The sequence below is a fragment of the Nyctibius grandis genome, chromosome 3 (assembly GCF_013368605.1).
Source record: "Nyctibius grandis isolate bNycGra1 chromosome 3, bNycGra1.pri, whole genome shotgun sequence".
Taxonomy (NCBI): domain Eukaryota; kingdom Metazoa; phylum Chordata; class Aves; order Nyctibiiformes; family Nyctibiidae; genus Nyctibius; species Nyctibius grandis.
The window spans coordinates 44,396,405-44,411,276 of NC_090660.1; the positions used below are offsets into that span (position 1 = coordinate 44,396,405).

The following is a 14,872-nucleotide window of genomic DNA, read 5'->3' on the forward strand; positions in this document are numbered from 1 at the left end:
GTGTATTTCAGTATGAATTCTCCCAACATACACAGAAGTAAATCCCATCTCATGATCTTACTGTTGTTGGATTCTAGAAATTTGCAGAGACATTTGCAAGTACCATGAACAAAACATGATAATGGAAGATTTGTTTGCTGTGCTCATGCAAATAGACAGATAAAAACCTTAATGATTCAAAAGCCATACAGTGAACTCTGTACCTCATCACCTTTTATTATAAACTTTTATTTCACTTCTGGATTTGCCTTTTTTTTCACAGCACACACTAACCAACATTCATGTGAAGTCCAAAGCTGATTTTCAGTTATGACCATGAAGTGCTGAAACTATTCTGTTATCTGCCTTTAAAATCAACAACGTGACATTCATGCCTGGGACGTCCATGTCTCTAATGACAGTCTGACATTTTCTAGGATTTTTTTAAATTTTAAACTAACTGAATCTCCCTAAAAAGAAAAAAAACTCATCTACCACACACACAAAATCTTATTAATCCTTTACACAATAAAGGTAACAATTTTTCTAAAGGCTGCCAACTCAGCCACCTTCCCAATTCTATCTTTGCCTTCCATATTTCAATAATTCAGAATATTATCACGATGCTTCTACAGCAGTGATTGCAAGTGGAAAGTTTCATGCATGTATTATAAAAACACTATGGACACCATCTATCAAACACAATGTCAGAGCAGGACTCATGAAGCACAAAGCGTTCAATGGCCTCCAGATATGTCTGACCTCATACTGACCCTCAGCAGTGTTTCTATTTACTGCCCAATTTACATTTTCCTGGTAGTTTTGACTGAAAATTGAATGTGTGGAAGATGAAGTTTTTTGTTTGTTTTGTTTTAAGTGTTTGGTGACTTTCAAGGTTGACAAAATTTATTTGTTGTCCACAGAAAAGTTGCTAAGAATTCCAAAATACTTTCATGTAAAAATATCTCAGACAGATAACACCGCCAGTTCTTGTTCTAAGCAAACTACAGCAGCCAGTCTTCTATCTAAGCAAACTATCCCATTTCATTGAAGCAGAAACTCATTAATTGCATTGTACCTTTTAACAATGGTGATTTTAACAGCAAACTACAACAGGATTAAAAATACCCCCAGTTTCATTCAGTGCATAATTTCAAGATGTCCCAGAAAGAAAGAAAAGTTTTTTGTCTACTCTTCTGCCAAGAATAACATAAGCTAGTTTCTGCTGAATTTTCATGGAAATTCATAGCTTAGAAATGCAATGAGAGCATTTTCAGATCAATAAAACTGCATCAATTTAAGCAAGATGAGACTCAACATTCATTTTTAAGAACAAAAGCTTCTGGATGTGTGTGAAAGCAATTTCTCAAACCACTAATTCCACCTGTGGCGATAAACTTTCAAGTCTAGAAGTAGTAGTATATTTTGATATATTTAAAAAGTCACCTAATTACTGATTTTCTTGGCCCTTTCTTCAGCAGTCCAACTTGTTTAGATTTGCCCCCTTTTTGCTTATCAGAAAGAAAACTGATGTGGAAGAATATCAATGCAACACATCACTACATACTTACTACTATACAGGGTTAGCTTGAGACAACTGGGAGAAAAATTCATCAAGTTGCAATGAAAATTAAGAGGAAAAACCTGCTTTATATGTGAGAAAAAAACAGAATCCTGATATTTTCTTTCCACCTCCAAAAAGCACCTGAGATTTCTGGCTGCGTTAGAGGTATTTTACTATTTTGACACCCAATATTGTTTGAGGCAGCTAGCCATGCCTAAGGAAGTAGTTTTATGGCTACTGTTACTGCCCAACAAAGTTTTCAGACTTTATTCACTTGAAATTTTGACAAGACCTGACTCTTGGCAGTGTTTCTATCACGTGAATTAACTATCCAACAGTTTATATTTTCCTGATACGATTAAGGGAAAAAGAAATTCAATAGATTGCCCTCTTGCACTTCCCTAAAAATGTTCACCATGAAAAATGTGATAGCATCCTCTGAAACACAGCACAGCCTGGTAGGAGCAGGTATACTGTTTCAATTTATTACTTACTAATTTCAGATCCTTGGAGGACAGCTTTGTAAACCACTGATTATACTCCAGAGCAGCAACTATAGGTATTAAGTCTCTAGAAAAAGAAAAAAACTTTTACACACATTTCATATAACTGTTGGCTTTGGTCATTTGAAACAATCTCTTAAGTGTTCTCCCCTATCTGATTCCCCATGCTTTTGCAATGCTAATTGCCTACGATCCCCATTACAGAAAGCTCTGCATTTTGAAAAATGAGCATCACCAGCAACTGTGTGTCTTTCTCGTATTTTAATACAAATTTTTGACTGGCCAACTGACATCCATTCTAGCATGAATTTTTAAACCAGGAATTTGTCTGGGCTGCCATTCCTACTTTCAGCATTACTTTTTCTTCAGTCTGTGACATATTTAAGCTTCTTAATCACCTCTAATTATAATTGAGCATGACGCTAAAAAGCTTTTTGGCAGTCTGATGATTTAATATAATTCCATGACTGAATGCTTCTAGAGAACACCTCCTTCTCTCATCTCTATAGTTAAAATCCCCTAGGAAGCAGGAGACCTGCAAAAGGATAATGCGACTTTCAGCACAAACCCTCCTTAATTGTAAAAGGGATTTCACAAATGAAATTCTAAATTATTCCCGTCTTCTTCATTCCAAGCCTCTTAATGTGATCTGCTTTCTCTCTGTTAAGTTTCTCCAGTAACAGACGTTGATAAATGTCATGTCTGTACACTACCGCCCGGCAGACTCATCCATCAAGCACTAGCATACTATTTAGCAGCGCAGCACTTGGATCATTTTGATACAACATATTAAATACGAAGATACACCCACACTTGGACTTTACTTAGAAACCCCTTGTCTTTATAGAAGAGCTGTAACATACATGAACTTATCCAACCAGCCATCCAAGTGCCATCCAAGCCTCAATTTTTGCAGGTAGAAATTTAAAAGTATTGTTTTTTATAAGCTAGTCCCACCCTCCTCCCAGCTTTTCATTCAGGATATACGCAGATAGGCACAGATCTGCACTAAATAAGCAGCACCCTTCTCACATCTTCATTTCTTTCTTCCTCTCCTTCACTTTTCCTCCATGAACATTTAGACACTTCAGAGTGGTTGCTAAACACATAGGAAAGACAGGAGACAAGGCAACATCATATGGACAAGCCTTCAGCAGGCTATATTGGGAACTGCAGTTGCTAGATTTGGAAGTTCAAGCCTATCACTAAGGTAACAGTAAGAAGGTGCGGCATTTTGCAGCAAAAGTCTGTAGCCCACCAACTGTGAAGCTCATGCAAATAGACTGTTTTCACACTCCTGCAGAGGAACTAGTGTGTGGTGCCCTTCAAGGATTAAGCCTGTTTTCCATCTTGTTCACAGCACACATCACGTCTCATGGTGCACTCATTTCCACTGGTACAGCAGAGTCTTATCAGCTTCATGAAGTGTAGAGATTTATTTCTGTCCACCACATTGCTTTTGTTCCTACACACACACACTTTATCTCCATGTAAAGCAGTAACTAACTAGTGAAATGTTAGGGGGCAGGGGGGAAACAACCCAGAGGTATTTTCCCCTTAGGCAGGGCAGGCAGGAACCTTGTTATGGAGTAAGGAATGTGCACATAGAGGTTTGTTCCTCCTTTGCCTTCCCCTGGAGCAATCAGTAAGAAGGTCATGAATTAGCAGCTCTGACGTCCCTCTTGCCAGTGCCTTGTACCTTGAAAGTGGAATGAACATAAGACTTATTTTTCAGGTGTGATTTTGGTTTATCCACCCAGTGGTAACCAGCCAGCCACAGCTGGTGGTCACTGCTGGAGGGCAAATGTTGAACAGGCTGACGGTACCACCATCCCACCAGTGGAGCAGAGCTGTTCATGCTGTGGACCATCACCCCCAAAAGAGGCAGAAGGCACCACCATCAGTTATACTTCAGTCGTCAGCAGCAGCCCAGTTCCTCGGAAGGAACAGAGGGACAACGATCAGTTATCGCTGGCTGCAAGCATTTACACTACCGGGGAACTTGGAGGGCTGGCAAGAGCTCAGTACCTTCCAGGCAGGAGAGTGGCTGCAGGCAGAACTTGCCTGAGGCTGTCCCTTTCTCCCCTCTCCTCCCCAGGGGTGGGAAGGAAATGGCTGAAGAACAGGGGGTGCTCAGAGTTAGTGGGAAAACTATCCCACTTTCAAGAAGTTAAAAGAAACATTGCTGCAGCAGGACAGGAAGATTTTAAAACAAATCTGCCCAGCTGATTTGCAAATTCTCATGTTTAAAAAGTTTAGTCATCCACAGTATTCAAGGCCTGTTTGCTCACAGAATCACAGAATGGTTGGGGTTGGAAGGGACCTCTGGAGATCATCTAGTCCAATCCCCTGCCAAAGCAAGTTCCCCTAGAGCACGTTGCACAGGGTCGCGTCCAGGTTGTTTTTGAATATCTCCAGAGAAGGAGACTCCACAACCTCCCTGGGCAGCCTGTTCCAGTGCTCTGTCACCCTCAAAGTAAAGAAGTTTTTCCTCACATTCAGATGGAACTTCCCATGTTTCAGTTTGTGCCTGTTGCCCCTTGTCCTGTCACTGGGCACCACTGAGAAGAGCCTGGCCCCATCCTCTTGACACCTGCCCTTGCGGTATTTGTAAGTATTGATAAGGTCCCCCCTCAGTCTTCTCTTCTCCAGGCTAAACAGACCCAGCTCCCTCAGCCTCTCCTCATAAGAGAGATGCTCCAGTTCTCTGATCATCTTTGTAGCCCTCCACTGGACTCTCTCAAGTAGTTCCTTATCTTTCTTGAACTGGGGGGCCCAGAACTGCACACAGTACTCCAGATGTGGCCTCACTAGGGCAGTGTAGAGGCAGAGGATAACTTCCCTTGACCTGCTGGCCACACTTTTCCCAATGCACCCCAGGATACCATTGGCCTTCCTGGCCACAAGGGCACATTGTTGGCTCATGGTGAACTTGTCCACCAGAACTCCCAGGTCCTTCTCTGCAGAGCTGCTTTCCAGCAGGTCAACCCCTAGCCTGTACTGGTGCATGGGGTTACTCCTCCCTAGGTACAGAACCCTACACTTGCCTTTGCTGAACTTCATTAGGTTCCTCTCTGCCCAGCTCTCTAGCCTGCCCAGGTCTTCCTGAATGGCAGCACAGCCTTCTGGTGTATCTGCCACTCCTCACAGTTTTCAAACCCTAGAGAAGCACAGATACTGGCACACTTCAGTATCACCAACTGCTAACCTACACACACACGCACACCCCCCTTCCTCCCCACGTGCCTGAAGACAGTGGAACCTCTGCCCATTCTGCAGTAGCCTTACTGTCTAGAAACTTTGCTTTATCAGATTCTACCATCTGATTTTAATGAGAAACTATATAATTTAGTATTTTCTTCATTTTGTTCAAATTTTTGAAGATGCTTCTGACCAATGAGGGTCCTTTAGGAATTTACCTCTACTCCTTCTCTTGCTTTGAGATTGCCTAACCTCAGTGCACTTGGTATTGAGTTTTCCTTTTCAAAATTATATATTGCTTTATTCACTTTATTCTATTAAATTCTAGAAGTGGTACTAACAATGACCTGAATTCTTTTGCAATACAGTATGAAAGAACGCTATTGACCATTTTCAAAAGCAGGGCCTTCTCAAAACTTTCCGTCATTGAGTTATATTGAGTTGCTTATATTAATTAGTTTGTTTACTAAATTACCATCCAGAATAAAATAAGATTTACAAAATGTAAATCTGCGTCATCCTAAAATGAAAACAGATTCTGTTCTTCTGGAATGCAGAAAATATCTCCAAGCTTCAACAACATTCAAGTTTCACTAATGCCTTCATGTTTCTTCAACATCTCTGTCCTCCAGTGCATTTAAGGTAGCAAGAAATCTAAACAGTGCAATGAAAAAAAAATCTAACCAATCACACTGCTCTGACAATAGATTTTTTTGAATGTCCAAATATACTAAAACACATTACACGGATGAAAGTCATGCTACTGAGTTAAATAAGCCCTGTTCACTTTGAGCCTTTTTTTTGTTGTTAAACAATTATATGGTTTGCAGCACAACATAAATTCAGATAAAACCTCAGAAGTCATGTTCCCATGTGGCAAGCCACTCTATGCACTCTAAGTGTCAGATACTCTTGGAATTTAAATTCATCTATAATTCATGTCATCTTATGTTGACCTCTAACAGAAATGTTTTACTAGGAAAAACACAAATTGTTTATTTTTGCAATGCATAGCTCCTGTATCTGGAGAACTGGTGTACCTCTTTCCTACCCCACTTCAGAGCTACTTCACAACATGAAGTATATAGTTTCAGCGATCCCAAAAATTAGGTGGACAAGATATACGAGTCTCTCAAAATCCAAAGTATCATGGCATATTGTTAACTTATAGCATTCTCACTGTGCTAAATATCTCACAAAACACTCACATACATTCTTGAACTAACTGGGACCTCAGATCCTAATTTGTATTTTTAATGAATAACATAAGGTTATTCATTCCTAAAAAATTTAGTTTTCTTGAAATTTCAATCCAAAATCTTTTTCTCAGTTCAGTCCTCAACACATAGAAACTCTCATCACAAGATGGATTCCATGGCAGGTAAATGGCTCCAAAATGGTTTTGAATCTTTGGACTTACAAAATCATGAGACATTTAATAAAGACTTTTATTAACAACACAAATATATTTCCTCAGTGATGTCAATTTCATAAGGTATGCTTCAATGAAAAGCTTCTGTGAAGCAAAAAACCCATTACTCTGTTTTCTGAAAGCCAAATCATTTGAACCAGCTGAGATATTCTAAATACTTAAAACAATTCTTCTATCTACTCTTTCCTAATAATATTTTTCACTCTCAATAAATTGTTCAAACACTTAATTTCTATTGAAGCTGGGTACCTGTAAATCACTTTCACACGAATGCCCCATGGTCTTCTCAGCACTTCCACCTTGTAATATGTTTAAAGCATTCTTAAGTTCTTGTCCCACATTTGCTTGGGCTGAAAGTATTCCTTTCCTTATCTTCTCTCAGCAACTTAACCAAACAGTCTTTGGCTACATCCATCAGGCACTAGATGCAGCCCTGTAGTCTTGTTTGAGTTACCTCTGAATTAGCCAATACAGATACAGCTTAGTAACTTTGCCGTAGGATTCAGTGCAGACTGTGAAAACCCATCACAGAAGCTGAGTAAGTATTTGAGTGGGGTTTTTTGCAAGTTTACATACTAGATAGCTTAAAGCTGAAAAGAATGCTGTGGCAAAATGCTCTTATTCACCTACCTCTAAGTTCAGCCTTCCTGTATAATATTTTAACATTATACCTCTGACAGATTCTTAATTCCTCCACTGGGCTTTTCCAAAGAAACAAATGCTTTTCTCTATCTTATTTACAGCTTTTTAAATTTGTCATTTTCCTTGTATAATGATGGATTTTAGTTAAGAGTCCCTTCCATTTCCCTCTACTTAAATATCTTCAGATTCAACTTTCTTAGGATCCAATTTTCTCAGCCAGCTAATTTCAGTAAACCAAATACAACACTTTGCTAAGTTTCAGCATCTCATAGTAAAATTACCCTCAATTAGTTCCTTTATGGAAGCACACATTTTTGATAGTATCTATTGTAAGTGGAAAAACTACTGGCTGGGATCCAGTTGAACAACTTAAATCTTCTACTGACTTGCTGACAAAAATAATTTCCTTTACTGTGTACACCATGAGAAAAAGATTCTGCATAAGTAAAGACCGCATAAATTCCCTTTTTACTTTGCCCACCAGATGTAGTTGCATGTTTTCTCTGCTGAATTTGAGCTCTTATATCTGTCATCACAGGAAAAGTATCTATCTGCTAACTTTTTGGAGTACTTCCAATAGCAAAATATATTTATCTTCTCAAGCTCCTCAATGAAATGTGCTCTTCATGGGGCTTTTGTGAAAAAACAGAAGCTTTGTGCTGAAAACTGAAAATGCTACAGATGGTCATTTCAGACATCTACACATTCAAGTAACAGCTATGGGACCATCCCACGCTAGCAAGGGCAGGCAAACCCTATTGCGAGGGGGAATAAGGAAAGTTTGCAAAATATTAGCATGATTACTGCATATTGTTTACCTGTGGTCAAGGTGGCTGAAGTCTTGCAAATTCAACTCTCTGGTATCTTGTGTCAGATAAATTGTATCAACATCCTGTTGAAAATATATAATCAAATACATCTTTACAGAACTGTTGTTTTTCTCCAAGTACTATGATTTACCTGTTCTTTCAGCATTTGTACAGTTAGCTGAAAAGAGCTTCAGAACATGACATGTACTTACCCACTGTACTTCTTCTCTATAGGGAAATCCAAGCCAATCACAAACACAGGCATACATCTGTGAAAAGCCTCCTAAAAAAAAAACCCCAAGAGAGTATTTAATGTAATAGTAAAACAAGCAAACAAACAAACATCTAAAAGGATACTTTAATACTTATATTTAAAGATCCAGTCTTTCAAAACTCACTCTCTTTTTCTCTCAGAAGGGTGTCCATTGTGCTGCTGAAAGAAACTGAGACTATCCTATCTTTGCCCGGCAGGTTGCAAGGAAGCTTAAAATAGTGACTTCATCTACCAATCAGAAGTCTGCTCCATACTAATTACACCTTATAACTAATTACACCTTTACAAGTTTCTGCCAGAAATAGAATTCACTTCCTGACACTGCAGTTCCAGCCTTTTTATATTTGAGCCTTTAAATTCATTCTCACCACAAGGTCCAAGTTCTGCCACTGTCTGACTGTCCCACAAGGCCTGGAGATTAGCCAGTCTTTCTGAGGGCTCCATAGTTACTTTTTTCAGAATCCTCCTAGATGCAAAAAGGGGGGGAAAAAAAAATAATCATTCATGATGTTGAAAGTATTTTTAAATTCATAAATCTTCTTTATTTAAAGTACAATTTTAAATGAGTGTATATGAAGAATTACCATCTTTAATACAACTCACTTCTGTGCCTAAAATTCACACACATTGTGATGCAGCCCAGCAGGAGTAACATTTACTTGTCTCTTCTTTCTTTCTAATGATTAACCCTGTGACTGCTGGAGCAACTGAGCCCTTTTCTATGACAGGATCACTCAAGCTAAGGAGACCTGTGTCCCTCATCTAACACAAGGATGCCCAAAATAGGACAGAGACATGGTATTACTGGTTACCCTGAAACCACTGCTGTTTATACAGTGCTTTTATGTAGTAAAAGCGCTATGGTGCAAAGAGCCACAAAGCATGCTGAGTAGCTACACGTGGCCTCTAGGCTGCACTCTAGATACCCAGCTCCAGTCTTCGCAATTTGGTAGTGTTCTTCCTCCCCTAGACAGGAACACAATCCCTTCCTGCCTTTTAAGAAATTAAATCATCTGTTCTTCTGAATGACAGGACTGCCTCATAAACTGCAGAACTCCATAAAACGGGGGGAAGAATTAATAAAAGATACTAATGGGAGAAACCTCTTTCCCCCTTCTTGCCTGTTCTGGTCTTACATCATCTGCACAACTCCAATGTCTTCATTTTGGAAAGCTGTGCCACCTGAGAGGAGAGCAAGAAATTTTATTTCTTTTCTGGGAAGCAAGTACTCCATATAGCTACCCAAAACACTCCAGAAATGTTCTCAAGACAGCCCAGAGAAAACATATATAGAGCTCAAGGCCTTCACAGACACCCAGACAAACATGCACAGCCTTGCAGCCCTCTTCTCTCTACTCTTTTTGCCTGCATTTCTCACATCATTACTGAGGTTTCATGGCAAACCTGCTCACAAATATTCACTTGTATGCATACTATTTGAAAGAAGAGCTCAGTCTCCATTCAGGCAGTTAATAATACTGCCTCAGAGAAAAAGAAAATGCCAGCCAGAGTTTATGAACTTGATTTCCTACTCCACCTACAGGAAAGGTGAATAATAAAGACATGCACCCAAAATAAAACATGTAAATTTAGCCTGACCATTCACATCTACTGTCTGTTACAAGAGTTCACTTATAAAAATCAACATGTCTGGGAAAACTCTTTTGCGCAGTCCATTTTCTCTAATATTGGTGAAAACCAGAAGCTGAAGAGAGTAATAGTACAGCTGCATGATCTGGTATAGAATGATGAAGATGAGGCAAGGACAGAGAGAAGAAAGAAAATAAAATGAAGAAAAACAACTGAGAATTGCTGCACGATGATAAAATTCAGAGGCACAGATACAGGAAGAAAAATACAAAGGCAAGAACAATGCATAAAGAAGCAGAGCAAAAAAGCTAGAGAAGATGTACAACCCAAGGAGCCCGTTACAACATGGAAAGTATATGACAAGACTGCCCAGGGCTCAGTTTTGAAGAAGGCGGCTCCCAGTCATGTGCATCATTTTGCAAACACTGAAAGTAAACAGAACTTTTCCTTCCTCTCCCAACTCAGTTCTTGGGAAAACAAAACAAAACAAAACAAAACCCCAAAAAGAGTAAACTATAACAAAAAGCCAGAACCTAAGCTATACCTGAGGTTGGAGAGGCAGTAAGGTAAAATGAAAAATTAAGGCTCCAAATACGTGCATCGCTCCTTCAAAACAAAGGCTCTTGTGACCCTACAGAGCACGCATAGCTTACCTATGCTCTGCACTGCCTCCTGGTTCTGCCACACACCTGGACAAAAGCTTGGCGCTTGCCTCAAGGTGTTTCTCATATTCTCAGTGCATTTCTGAGGTCAGGGTGGGGAGACAAGCAGACAAAAAAGCGGTGTCACCCTTTCCACACAATCTGTTCCTGCTAGAGGTGCCCTAAGAGACACTTACACTGGCGAGAGTCCAGGGAATATCTTCCTGAGGCAGGTCCCAATGTGTGCCAGCACCTCGTTCACATCCTCCGAGGATGCCATCTTCATGGAGATGATGCATTTCTCAGTTTCCATAATCAACTACAAATAAAAGGGCATGAGGGCAAGAACTGGGTATCATATAATTCATGTCTATTTAGAAAGGAGAGTATTTTGGATGCCAGCTGAATGCTTTGCATGTTGGTAGGAATCTGTTATTCTTTAAGACATGACACAACAATGCTCCAGGTAAAGTTTCTGAAAGTTGTTCTTGAATGTACAAGAACCCCGTACTCAAACTTTGCTTTTCCTAACAGTGCCCTACTTCCCATGGGAATAAAATTTTCAAAGGATCTTGACCTCAGCTGACACTTCAAAAACCAAGAACTTTTCACAGCATTGTCCCCTTTTGAAACACATCCCAGAACACCAAGAGAAGTGAGCGCAGCCTGACAGGAAACTATTGAACGAGCAGGGCCTGCTTACTCCAGCAAAAAACAAGAGTCGTAAATGTCTGTGATCCTCTAGAAAAGCTCTAATGCTTTGATCTATGCAGTTTAAGAAAATGTTATGGTAACATACTGTCTTGGTTCACGTGAAGCAGTAACTCAGGTAACATAACGGTCCTGCTGTCTAGGGGATACGTGCTTCAGCTAGGGGGAAAAAAATAAAGCCTTTTGCAACCCATCTCTGTTATATACTGAGTGTTCAAAATCAAATTAGATTACAGTATGACTGACACACCAGGTCTGCTCCTGCTTTCAGCTGCATCACAGGAAGCACTGTAATGTTTCTGTCTTCTCCAATGTGACTATTTAGCACGGCCCAAGCCATAAACTCTTTCAGATGATGAGCTGTTCACACACAGTAAGAAGCTAACATTAGGAATAAATAAGAAGTGCAGATAGACAGTACAAGAGGGGACATTGCATAGTAGATCCAGGGAGCTATACGCCTGTCAGCCTGACCTCAGTGCCGGGCAAGGTGATGGAACAGATCATCCTGAGTGCCATTACACGGCACATGCAGGACAATGGGGGCATCGGGGCCAGCCAACATGGATTCATGAAAGGCAGGTCCTGCTCGACCAACCTGGTCTCCTTCTATGACAAAGTGGCCCGCTTAGTAGATGAGGGTAGGGCTGTGGATGTAGTCTATCTAGACTTCAGTAAGGCATTCGACACTGTCTCCCACAGCATCCTCCTAGACAAACTGGCTGCCTGGGGCTTGGATGGGTGGACTCTTCGATGGGTTAAAAACTGGCTGGATGGCCGAGCCCAGAGAGTGGTGGTGAATGGGGCAAAGTCCAACTGGCGGTCGGTCACTAGCGGTGTTCCCCAGGGCTCAGTTCTGGGGCCGGTGCTGTTCAATATCTTTATAGATGATCTAGACGTAGGGATTGAGTGCACCCTCAGCAAATTTGCAGATGACACCAAGCTGGGTGGGAGTGTCCATCTGCTGGAGGGTAGGAAGGCCCTACAGAGGGATCTGGACAGGTTAGATAGATGGGCCAAGACCAACGGCATGAGGTTCAACAAGAACAAGTGCCGGGTCTTACACTTCGGCCACAACAACCCCATGCAGCGCTACAGGCTGGGGGAAGAGTGGTTAGAAAGCAGCCCGGTGGAAAGAGACCTGGGGGTGCTGATCGACAGACGGCTAAACATGAGCCAGCAGTGTGCCCAGGTGGCCAAGAAGGCCAATGGCATCCTGGCCTCTATTAAGAATAGTGTAGCCAGCCGGTCTAGGGAAGTGATCGTCCCTCTGTACTCGGCACTGGTGAGGCCGCACCTTGAGTACTGTGTCCAGTTCTGGGCCCTGCACTTCAAGAAAGATGTTGAGGTGTTGGAGCGAGTCCAGAGGAGGGCGACCAAGCTGGTGAAGGGTCTGGAGGGTCTGTCCTATGAGGAACAGCTGAGGGAGCTGGGGTTGTTTAGCCTGGAGAAGAGGAGGCTCAGAGGTGACCTTATTGCCGTCTACAACTACCTGAAGGGGGGTTGTAGTGAAGTGGGAGTTGGCCTCTTCTCCTGGGCAACTAGCGATAGGACAAGAGGACACAGCCTCAAGCTTCGACAGGGGAGGTTCAGGTTGGACATTAGGAAGAATTTCTTTACAGAAAGGGTTATTAGACATTGGAATGGGCTGCCCAGGGAGGTGGTGGAGTCACCATCTCTGGATGTGTTTAAGAAAAGACTGGACATGGCACTTAGTGCCATGGTCTAGTTGACATTGTGGTGCCAGGGCAACGGTTGGACTCAATGATCCCAGAGGTCTCTTCCAACCTGGTTGATTCTGTGATTCTGTGATTCTGTATGCTACAGTTGAAACTGGTTCCCAGGGCTCTTTTGGTTCCCAGTTCATGTCTAGGGTCATCAGCAGGATAACCCTCGAAGAGGCTGTATTATGCCAAAAGCACACCAAGAATCTTCACACCTTTTCCCACCAATTTAACTCTTTTCTAAACCTGTTGCCATCACTCCCTGAAGATGAATGGGTGAGTGGGCAAGTTACTGCTGTTTTTCATCATCACCAATATTAACACAACATTTCCCTATATTACTCTATCCATTTGTTCACCTGTCTTACAGTGGGAAGCTCTTCATGGCTTTCTGCGAGATGCCTAGCACAAGACTATGTCTTTCAGGCATCACAGATACAACACACTCTATGCAGGAAAACTGCAACAATATCATTTGCCTCGCACGCAATAATCTAGGATTCTGCCTGCCTTCAGCTATAAGCCTTACACATTTAAAACACAAATGAATGTAAACATGCAAAACCTTAAAAAATATTTTAGGAAAATGGTATACTAAAAGTGAGGCTGATGAAAATCCCTTGTAAACCCTGCTACAACAGTGAATGTCTATGCCTTCGGGAATAATTAGCATTATCTACCATGGCATTTTAGTACCTTAAATAAAGCAAGCCACAAAAACATACACAGAATTTACTACATGTCTCTCCATTAAAATAGTAAACATCTGGACCCTTTTTTTTTTCTCCTTTAAGGAAAGCTTCAAAAGCCAGGTTAAAAAGATGACATGTTAAACACAATTAGAGCTTTTCAGAGTTCAAAGAAAGTGTCAGATGCTCCTGTTTTTAAAAAGCTCTTTAAAAGCCAAACAGACATGAAACACATGAAGACTTTGATACAATTGGACTGTCAAATCTTGCCAACATACTCATCTTATGAATGAAAAATGTATTAAAAGCATTCTTCTTTTCAGCACCTTCTCTTTAACATTCAATTTTTTGGCCACATAACTTGCTGTCAAATATATTTTGTGTTATATACAGTAACGGCACCAAGAATAGTTGGAAGCAAACCATTTCTGCCTGCGACGTAAGCAGTAGCTTTTGGCTTCACCATAAAGGTATACACCACAAAAGCCATTCAGGCTTGCATGGGGATGATTATATACCAGACACCAGTGTTTTATCATCTCTGAGAAAAACATTCACTTATGAGACAAACGAAAACTTGTACCATATTGAACTAGGAAAAAAAAATTATTTCTTATCATCATCCCACCTGCACAACACATTCCTGAAATTGACTCTTTAAATTCTTATCTTTATTAAGACTTTAAAGTATCATGAATGTAAGAATGCAAACAGTGTGCTCACCAGATGGGGACACATGCATGTTAGAGCATTACCTCCTTGACTGGAACAGATTTAGCAATGAGTAAACAAGTATCTTTTATCTAGAATACACTCACCTGACCTGGCTTACTGGAAGTTACTCCTTGGATTTCCAAGTAGCTGAAAGTTAGTTCTAACTGTAGTTAAAAAAGTGAAAATGCCACATTAGTGCAAACATCATCTTATTTTAAAGAGCACTTTACGCTTTTCAATGAGGTTAAGAAAACCTTGTGCAAGGCTACTTTTACATCAATTTCTGTAATTGACACTAAGTATTTGTTAATATCTTATCTGATCGCATTTTACACTGAAAGAACACTTACATTTGCTTGTTACCAGTTCAAATGGTTATTAGAGGTTATAGGAACACAA

The 14,872-nt window shown here is 40.7% G+C and overlaps 1 protein-coding gene across 4 annotated transcripts in view; it reads right to left on the bottom strand.

The window, feature by feature from the left end:
• The window catches only part of CARMIL1 (capping protein regulator and myosin 1 linker 1), a 213,223-nt gene that overhangs the window by 104,479 nt on the left and 93,872 nt on the right, over window positions 1-14,872 (bottom strand). For all 4 annotated transcript variants that reach the window (XM_068396150.1, XM_068396151.1, XM_068396153.1 and 1 more), the window contains exons 4-9: window positions 14,578-14,637; window positions 10,833-10,954; window positions 8,773-8,870; window positions 8,343-8,413; window positions 8,140-8,213; window positions 2,038-2,113 (exon numbers count right to left, since the gene is read on the bottom strand). In XM_068396150.1, coding sequence (XP_068252251.1) covers window positions 2,038-2,113; window positions 8,140-8,213; window positions 8,343-8,413; window positions 8,773-8,870; window positions 10,833-10,954; window positions 14,578-14,637 — 501 coding nt within the window. The remainder of the gene's footprint in view (window positions 1-2,037; window positions 2,114-8,139; window positions 8,214-8,342; window positions 8,414-8,772; window positions 8,871-10,832; window positions 10,955-14,577; window positions 14,638-14,872) is intronic.